The following is a 9,594-nucleotide window of genomic DNA, read 5'->3' as shown; positions in this document are numbered from 1 at the left end:
AACAAGTGTAGCAGTTTAAATCAGGGTTTGATAAAGCTTTAAGACTTTAAGAACTTTTTAAGACCAAGTATTTAAGGAATCAATTGAAGGGAACACAATATGTCAAAATGTTCTCTTAATGTAAGTGTCTAGGGAGTTCTTCATCAGTATTTGTGTCTTGTTTTCCAGTGCAAATCAAAATACATTTACATGAAATGCAAAATGACTTTAAGACGTCTTGTTTTCTGAGAAACTGAAGTGAGTTTATGATTAAAACAAGAACAAACATCTGACAAAATCAACTTAATTAAAGGGAAAACAAGTTTAAATACTACACTGACAGATATTTGTACTTGTTTTAAGCTTAAACTCACTTTATTTCGTTATTTGAAAACATTTTACATTTGTTGGAAGTTTATCTTGATTTAATGTTTTTGTATTGGAAAACAAAGAATACTGAGAAAGATATTCATGCTTTGCAACATTTAATGACTTTCTGCACTGATTAAATACTTTTTAAGACCCGTAGAAATCCTGTTAATAAAACATAACGATGCTGTTGTAACTTATTGATGGATTCATTTGCAACACAATCATTGCTTCACTCAAAACATTAGTTACACATGTTGATCTAAGATGTTTTCATGTGTTGAGAGAGCGTTTCTCCAGCACCACGGCAATTCAGTTCCCATTAGCACTCGTGTGTGATTAATACCCTCCCATCCACTTGATTTAGGATTCATCACCGTTTTCTGTCAGAAATCCTGTGTGGAGAATGTCAGTCAGTTCCTCCCTTCAGCAGAGAATCAAGACGCACGGAGCGGATCCGGATGACAGCGGGGATGACTGGGAGATCGGTGTGGGGAATCTGATCATCGACCTGGACGCGGATTTGGAGAAGGATCGACAGAGATTGGAGATGAATCGCGTTTTGAGCGTTAAAAGCGCGGTGGAAGGTCGCGAAGAGCTCGAATACAATTGCTCGAGCGCAGGCGCCGCGTTCGACGGCCTGACGCGAGCCTCCGCCGCCAGCGAGCAGCCGTTCCTCTGCAAAGAGCCCAAGAAATTCAAGCTGAAACGCAGGAATTCCACCACGGATACGGATCGATTCCCGTCGCTGGAGATTGTGAGTGGCATTCCTAAAGTATGCGTCGGTAAACGGCGCGAGGCTCAAGGACGCGGCGGTGAGATGAATTCAGCACCAGCGCCGGTGGACAGCGACGAACCGGCGCCGCTCGTCAGAACCAAAGACGGCAAAAAGGGCAAAACCCAGAGCAAAGGAGTGAAAAGAGAGAAAGACTCGGCTAAGACGCGGAAAGAGAAGCCGAACGATGAATTCGGCCCGCTGTCAGAGAACGGAAGCGCCTTGGGAGGAACGGAGAATCTCATCGGCAGGGGCGGAATGGACGCGGCTTTTGTTGACCACACTGACGACACAAGCACTGAGGAGCACAGCCTGAAGACGGTAAGCTCACATCTGTCCTTCAGAAACCTTCATGTCGATTCACCAAGTTGATAATGCGCGTGTAATGCGTCCGATTGACCCGTGCGATCATGATACGAATCCCGTCATGCAGTCAGACTGCTAGTGTGCAACTATCACGATCCGTTATGGACGTGGAGAAACGTGCTTGAGGCTGTAGGTTGAGCTGATGGCGGATTCAGTGTCTGTGTGCTTGAGAATGGTGTATTGTAACCAAAGGTGCTTCTGTGTCCGTGTCTGATTGCTTCTTTGTGAGCTAGGCTAGGTGAATCTCTTTCCAGCCGCGAGATTTGTCAAAAACCAAAACAGCACCAAACACCTTCCGTGCAATGAAGTCATTTTGATTGGCTTGGTTTGCAATAGCAATATAAATAGGTTTTCTTTTGTTTGTCAGCCATTTCCTTTGTTAACGCAGCCCCAGTGAATTTCTTCACGTCTGTTGCCAATGGAAACCTAAGCATCATAATTCCCTCTGTTTGTTTTTGATAAAGACATACTGGCTTGTTTGAAGCCAAGATGCTTTTCGTGTTTTATTTACAGTTTTAAACATAGAGATAAGCTCCACCTCCTCCAGTCTTGGCCATTCTTTACTATTGTTGTTGTTGTTTTTTTTTGTATTCATCGTCTGTTTGATTACGTCTTTAATTGATTTGTCCGTACATTTCTGCCATATGTACATTAACTGACGGCCAACACTGATAAGCTACTACTAAATATTGTAGAAACTTAATTTTCTGTAAAGTTGCTTTGCAACAATTTGTATCTTAAAAAGCACTATACAAATAAACTTGAATTGAATTGAATGTCTTTTTCATTTTGCCTTGATTCCAGTAACCGCTCAGAAAGACACCATTCACAGGGCTATACTGACATACAGACTTACTGCTGTAAGAGGTTTTGTGTGTTCTCCTTGTATGAGGAGGATTAAGTGATCACTTGATTGTTGATTTTGAAAATACAGAAGTCAAATATTTTGATAAAAAATTGATCAAAAAGAAACTCGCATGCAACTGTATTATACTTCAGCTGGCACTATGTTTGTGCTCTCTCTCGCTCTCTCTCTTCAGTTGAGTGTTAAGACGCGGTCGGTTGGAACTAACACACAGGAAGCTGAGAAAGCCCTTGAGTCCAGCTACATGGAGCCATGTCAACCAGGAACGAGTGTCAATCTAGAGGGTATTGTGTGGCATGAAACGGAGGAAGGTGAGAGCATGTTATTCTGTGCAATGTTCCACATATATAAAACAATACACAATATACTGTTGTGAAATTGTCTGCATGCATGTGTTTCCAGTTAGTATCTCGCATCACCTTTTCTTCTTCATCACATTATGAATGACTGTATTCAAATTGTTTACACTGGATATGTGATGAGTGAATGGCGAGTTTTGTCATTAGCTCCACAGGACTGCGTTTTCAAAGCTGTGAGACGGAAGCTTTTGAACGAAGAGGAGACACTGGTTGCATATTGATTAAGCTAATTAAAATTACAGACCACCATCTTAACTTCCATCACTGAGATCAAGCACAGAATGAATCCATTCGAAAATGTTTTAATCTTTTGGAATATTTTGGTTGCTTTTTACTTTTAATATTTTTTTAGAGGGACTCATTACTGTGACTTTCTCTTTGATTTCAGGGGTTCTAGTTGTGAATGTCACTTGGAGGAAAAGGACCTATGTGGGCACTCTCTTGGACTGTACCAAGCATGACTGGGCTCCACCACGGTAAAACACCTTCCTTTCTTATTGAATGCTTGATTTGTAGTGTATATATACATTTAAATTAAGATTCAAGATGTATTTTAGGTCTAGATTCAAACCCGTTTTGATTTTAGATCCGTTCATTTAAAGAAAGTTGATTTATTTACATGCACTTATAACTCCTTGCTGTTCTTAACTAGGTTTTGTGAATCACCAATGAGTGATTCTGAAATGCCTTATGCACGTGGACGTGGTAAACGGATGCGACTGGCCATACCAGATCAACCAACTGCAGACCAGAGTCTTTCCAAGATACGAGGGCTAACTCACAAGAGGCGCGGTGTGGGAATCGGCAACAAAGGAAGACGAGGGAGTCTGAACCTCAGTGGCTGTAGGACACCTGGATACTACACTGTGGAGGACATCAAATCCAATTCACTTATATGTGGAAAACGAAAAGGCAAAGCCCCAGCCGATCTAGATTTGAGCTTGGTCTCTGAGGACATTAGGAATGGGAATGGGAAAAGGATACGAGCCAAATCCAGGAGCGCTCCTTCCACACCTCAGGGTAAATCCGACCCTGTGTTTCTTGATCAAGTTTGTGCTTCCCCAATGCTAATAGACTGTCCGCATCCGAACTGCAACAAGAAGTACAAACATATCAACGGGCTCCGTTACCACCAGTCACACGCTCACCTGAACAGTGACAGTAAGCAAGAACTTGAGGTGGAGAGCGAGGACAGGTTTTCAGATTTTGATGAAGCACTCGGCTCGGTACCTTTTGATTCTTCTGAGAACATCATCACCAAGAAGCCCAGAAGCATGTATAAACTCAATGCAGTCGGTTCTCCAAAGAGCAGGAAAGCATTACTCAACAATGATAGCAGTCCCATAGCCAATGCAAAACTACGCCCGAATGTGGCAAATAAAGAAAGATCCATAGATGATCTGAGTAACCTCCCACTCATTTCCAACATGTCTGTTGTCCTTGAGAACTGCCTCATGACGGATCGTAGTACATCTGTTGAGATGCCTAAGCTTGAAGCAGAGGGTGCTATTGATAAGAGGGACATATGTGGCAAAGTTAAGAAAGAAGGGTTCACTGAGAGATGCTTAGCTAAGTCTCGAACCAACAGACTCATCAACGCTGCCCCTGCTCCTCCAAAGCTGACCGCTATTCCACCAGCTGCATTTTCCACTAAAATCACAGAAGTTTCTTCTCATCAGGCCTCTCCAACTGTTGCCCTCACAAAAGCCAAGAACCTCTCACTGAAACCCATCAAGCCAAAGATGGACATTATTGCACAAGTTAACATGGCCAACACCACTGCAGTCCTGAGCAAAGACAGTAAGAGAAAGGAAAAGCATCGATTAAAGGACAGGAATTGTAAAGATCCCCGGAGTCCCAAAAGTGACCCGATTTACACAAAAGCGGATGATACAAAGACTATTGGAAAAGATTTTCCTGTGAGCCTTTTAAAAGAGCACTTGAGCAAGCAAGATGTTGTAAATGGTCCAAGTGAAACGCAAGAAAGCCGCATGGCAAGTATCAGAGCAGAGGCTGACAAGGTGTACACCTTCTCAGACAATGCACCTAGTCCTTCCATTGGGAGCTCTGCAAGAATAGACTGCGTCCCTCTTACAAACGGAGATGGAGCGAGTACTAAAACAAACAGCCCTGCATACTCCGACATATCCGATGCAGCTGAGGACGGTGGATCAAACTCAAGATCCAGAAGGAACTCGACACAAGATCCAAACTCAAACAGCAACATCAATCATAAAATTCCTTCAATGAGTACCGCTCCCACGGTGACCCCTGGAAAAGAGGTCCAGTCCACATCTCACGGCCATGGTTATGAATCCCATTGTATCCCAGGTTACATGCATTCTGGGCAAGCCAGTTCCACTTCGTTCCATAAGGTGGCCTCGCCCTATGGTCGGACAAAGGATGATTTGAGAGATTTAAATGAGGATATAAAAAGCTCAGAATCCTCTAGCCACTCAAGTTCCCAATCACAGCTTCAGTACGCTGAAACGCACACAGCGCTGGCTCAGTCTTTGTACTATGGACAGTACAGCCGGGGTGTTTCCATGGACCAGAAGGTTCTAATGATGCCCAGCACCCACAGACCGCTCAGTGAGGCATGCTGTGAGGAAATACAGTATAGCAAGAGTAGAGGTCAAGTTAGACGAGGATCTGAGCAAAAGGAACGAACAAAGGATGAGCAAAAACAGTTTATAAGCTCTCCTCATTCGATTCATAAAGGGGCAAACTCTGTTAAGATTAACTGTGCAAAACCTGGCTTCATCTATGTGGATTTGGACAAGCAGCTGTCGTTTCAGCAGCAACAGGGGAAAGCGTCCCATCTCTCCATGTCAAAAGAACAAGGGGTCCTCAAGGAAACTGAAGACCTCAGTTTGGAGAGTTCAAACTCAAAATCAAATGTGGACACAAATGTAACATTTCTAAATGTAAGTTACTGATGTTACTTATCATTTACTGAGGAAATGTTCTTTTAAAGACAATAACAGACTTCTAGAAATGCCCTGGTTTTGCTGGAATAACAATCCAAATCATGCTGTTTTGAGTGCTGTTTTTTTTTTTTTTAAATAAGATCCTTAATCATCAAATGATCAAATTGCCAGGATTCTTTGATGATTGAGATCATATTGATTTCTAAGACGTTTCCATCCTTTTGAAATTTTCCATGACAAAGAACTCATTAAACACTAGTTTCGCAGGGCTACTGTTTCATAACAAAGGGCTTCCCTGTAAGGTGTGTGATTTCATTGGTTGTCAGACCAGAAACTGTTTGACAGTAGATGTTCCTCTGGGTTTAGGCCTCAGAATCTCAGTCCTGGAGCAACTCTTATCAGTCCAAATATGTGAAGCAGCAAAATCAAGAGGTCAACAAGATCTCTGAGGAAATGAGTCTGAGTCCAGACAAGGGGAAAGACTGGCACATGCCTCTAGAGCCCGAGTCCAGGCTTGAGGCCGAACTCCAGAGCGTCAAGTGTGAGATGGCTGCCGAGGTCATCGAGGAAAGTACCAGACCGGAGGGTGACGAGATAGCGGGTGAGATGTCTGACGACTCGCAGAACACAAGAGGGGCCACGTCATCACCCCAGCAGTCCTTCATCCAGTTTCAGCACTCCTACCCCTATTTACATCTGTGTGAGACGAGCAGCAATGCTTACCGAGTGATGTCTCCAGCTTTGGTGCATAATTACCCAGGTATCTTCTTCTGTACATCATAAATATGACCCCAAAACTTTCATGTAGTGGAGTTTGTACTACAAACTACTTGTAAGTGTAAGTCGTATGTTTTCCATTCTAGGTTTCCATTACCCTCTGTATGGAAAAACGGCAGGGAGAGAGGATTCAGAGGGGGCTCAAAGCAGCAAACCAGTGACAGATTCGACAGCATTAGAGCTTCTGTCGCATCCTCTCCTGCCATATCACGGCAAATCTCCTGTTGTATGTATCTCACTTCAAAATTCAAGTAAAAGACACTGGTGAACCATTTTTTAGAAAGGCATATTGTCTACAACAGAGGAAAATATGGCCCTAAATGTGATCACCAAATCCCAAAACAGCATCTGCTAAATATCTGCAATATAGTTTCTTCAGGAACATCCAAACACACACCAATAACATGTAAAGAACATAAAATGAATGCTGGCAAATAGACTCATGAAACATGTTAAATGCGATGCATGTGAAGTACTTAAAAAGATTAATTAGACTGTTGTTAAATTTGATGGATTCATGTAGGCGCTTTACATTTTAAATATGTGCCCTGTTGTCCAAAGACAAATTGACAGCACAAAGCATTCCTTTAAAATGTTTATGTACAGTTCAAGGGCTTTGGCAGTCTAACCAAATAAAAAAATATGACCATAGACACATATTGTCTTCAAAGTGTGTCTTTCACAGATGTTTACACATTGTATGTTTTACTCCTTCAGCCTGGAGAAAGAGGTTCTCCAGAGCAAGAACGTGAGACTGAACGGGAGAGAGAATCCATTCCCTTCAGCCACCTTCAGGCGCATCATCTCACTCACCTGGGCATGAGCTACACGCTGGTGTCCGGCCAATATGACCCCTTTCAAGGTGAAAAGGTCAAAAACAACTGAACTATACTATACTACTGAACTCTGTATTAAAGAGCTCATATCAAACTGATCTTGTAAAACAAGAGTTTGTTATACTATTAAAACATACTGTAATATTCAGACCTCAGAGTTTCCTCTCCAGTCCACATCTATTGAAACTAATCTGCAAAACTGTCTCATTCCAAACTTCTGTAACTTTCTAACACATGGATGTAAAAAGGTACATAAGCAGCAAGTGCTATTGCCATGTCACATACTTAGAGGACATCTACAGATCAGTCTTATATCAAATGCACACTGCACAACTAAAGCTTTTTGACTCAAAAAAACACACACCCTCTGTCCATACTGTCAACTCACCAATTGCTGTTTGTGTGAAAATATAATTTCAGAAAAGACTTCAGTCCTGTAGTGTGTGCTTAGCTTTAAAGACACAGCAGCAAAAAATTTAGCATAAAAATTACCCATTTAATTCTAAGTGCAATAGAGAGTGGAAATGGTCATGAAAAACTAGGGAAAATAAATAGATCTCAAGGGAAAATAAAATGTGAAGAATGGCTATGGTAAGAATTAATTGTAATATTCTGTGATCTATGATCCTTAGGTTTGAGTTCTGCAGCACTGGTTGCAAACCAGCAAGTGAAGACGACACAGACCTGCTCCAGTGGTGAGAAAACAAATGCAATTACCAATGCAATAAAATAAAATCCATTCTTGTAGCTCAAAGAGTAGATCATGGCACTAGGTCATGGGTTTGATTCCCAGGGAATGCATCAGGGTTGCCAAGTCTGCGGTTTAGCCACGGATTTGGTCTACTTTTACACTGTTGCTATGGGTTAGTTTTAAAGTGCGTGGCTTTAAGTGCTCTTGATGGAAGGGAAAACTGCAGAAAAAAGGTGGATGGGCTGGTTTTGTTTCGCAGACCTGGCAACCCTGGAATGCAAATGTACACCTTGAACGCATTGCAAGTCGCTTTGGATAAAGGCATCTAACAAATGCTTAACTGAATCGATTGATTGAATTAAAGCAGTTGAACATTATTACAGTTACAGTTTAGAGCTATGTGGTCTTTAATAATGTTCTCAATGCATTATTTACACATCATTCATGGAATGTTTTCCTCAAACATTTTAGTTGGATGCTCGTCTAACATTTTCTAAATACTACTACTTGTTTGCAGAATGATTATTTGAAATGTCCCTATAACGTTTAATTGTATAATTGGGCTTTTAGAACGTTCAGAGCACATTCATAGATAATGTTTTCATAACTCACTGGGAACATTAGCAAATCTTTCTTAGAACATATTCTTATTAGCCGGGTTTCTTACTGTCTGTTTAATCTGCAGAAAACGACGGGAAGATGTGAGATGTTCCCGACTCACGCAAGGATTCACAGGCATCAATTCCATGGTGTTACTCATCGCCTCCATAGGAGGCAGTGACTAATTTCATTTCTAATCAATGAATGTACTAATGGAGGGCTGCAGTGGAAGTAGACATGGCTACACTGAAAGACAGTTCCTCTGGTCATTGGATTTTGCCTGTAAATGGCTTCATCTAGCTGTTTGTATGCACTTATATTGTCTTGTAACCATACTATTGAATGTATTTGCTATTTCATCACCTCTGTGTGGTAAAGGACAGTTTGCAATAGATTCTAAGTGACTGTAAGGTGGCTCGCTCTGCATTGACTTATTAACATGAATATACTGTTATTAACAGCCATTAATCTATTGTATCGTATAAAGTGGATGTTAATCGACAGTTCATCTCAGTGCCATACAGTATTATCGTGATGTACATAGTTGTACATATTTGAACGAAGCTCAACAGCGACTATAACTAGCTTAAGTACCTTTGTATTGATTCAGTGCAATGTATGGTTGTCTACAACACCTCACCTAAACGGCAGACGTACTCCTTTGTTACTTCAATAGTAATGCATAACAAAATTTTTTTTAAAGTTGTTTTTTTGGAAGAGAGTGTATGTTGTGTGTTTTTTTTGTGTCGTGTTTTGTAGGTTTTTCTTGATGTCTGCTGTATCATCAAACTGCAGTTGCTTTTTATACTGTCTCTGCCTTAACATGTTTGGCAATCCAAATAAAAAGTCAAGGTTGTTTCTACATGCTGATTGGTGTTTTTGTATGGAAAACCATTTGATATGATATGACTGAACATTATAGTTTGTGAAGTGCTTAAGCAATTTTTTTTTACACAGCTTAAGTTTAATGACATTTGTTGGCATTCAAAAGTGCATTAACAAATATGTTTTTTATACTTTCTGTTATTGTATAGTTCCACAACTGAC

At 41.2% G+C, this 9,594-nt stretch overlaps 1 protein-coding gene across 2 annotated transcripts; it reads left to right on the top strand.

The window, feature by feature from the left end:
* The first annotated feature begins 361 nt into the window (after window positions 1-361).
* On the top strand, window positions 362-9,229 carry znf608 (zinc finger protein 608). 2 transcript variants are annotated; one of them, XR_006160604.1, is made up of 9 exons: window positions 362-1,444; window positions 2,530-2,665; window positions 3,102-3,189; window positions 3,366-5,640; window positions 6,010-6,403; window positions 6,507-6,646; window positions 7,138-7,290; window positions 7,889-7,951; window positions 8,633-8,719. XR_006160604.1 is itself a non-coding variant. In XM_042761512.1 (9 exons), the coding sequence occupies exons 1-9, from the start codon at window positions 755-757 to the stop codon at window positions 8,650-8,652; spliced, it is 3,951 nt and encodes a 1,316-aa protein (XP_042617446.1). In that variant the 5' UTR covers window positions 364-754; the 3' UTR covers window positions 8,653-9,229. The 2 variants fall into 2 exon arrangements, 1 of the variants encoding a protein (XP_042617446.1); XM_042761512.1 differs by having other exon boundaries at window positions 364-1,444; window positions 7,138-7,282; window positions 8,633-9,229.
* The last annotated feature ends 365 nt before the right edge of the window (window positions 9,230-9,594 follow it).

This window comes from Cyprinus carpio, chromosome A8 (assembly GCF_018340385.1).
Source record: "Cyprinus carpio isolate SPL01 chromosome A8, ASM1834038v1, whole genome shotgun sequence".
NCBI lineage: Eukaryota > Metazoa > Chordata > Actinopteri > Cypriniformes > Cyprinidae > Cyprinus > Cyprinus carpio.
This window is presented reverse-complemented; position numbering and strand designations above follow the sequence as displayed.

Excerpts from the sequence above, each read along its gene's own strand:
- znf608 (XM_042761512.1), top strand. The coding sequence starts at position 755 with ATGTCAGTCAGTTCCTCCCTTCAGCAGAGAATCAAGACGCACGGAGCG. Across the intron at positions 3,190-3,365 it reads CATGACTGGGCTCCACCACG|GTTTTGTGAATCACCAATGA; the intron begins GTAAAACACCTT and ends GTTCTTAACTAG. Across the intron at positions 6,404-6,506 it reads TTTGGTGCATAATTACCCAG|GTTTCCATTACCCTCTGTAT; the intron begins GTATCTTCTTCT and ends TTTCCATTCTAG.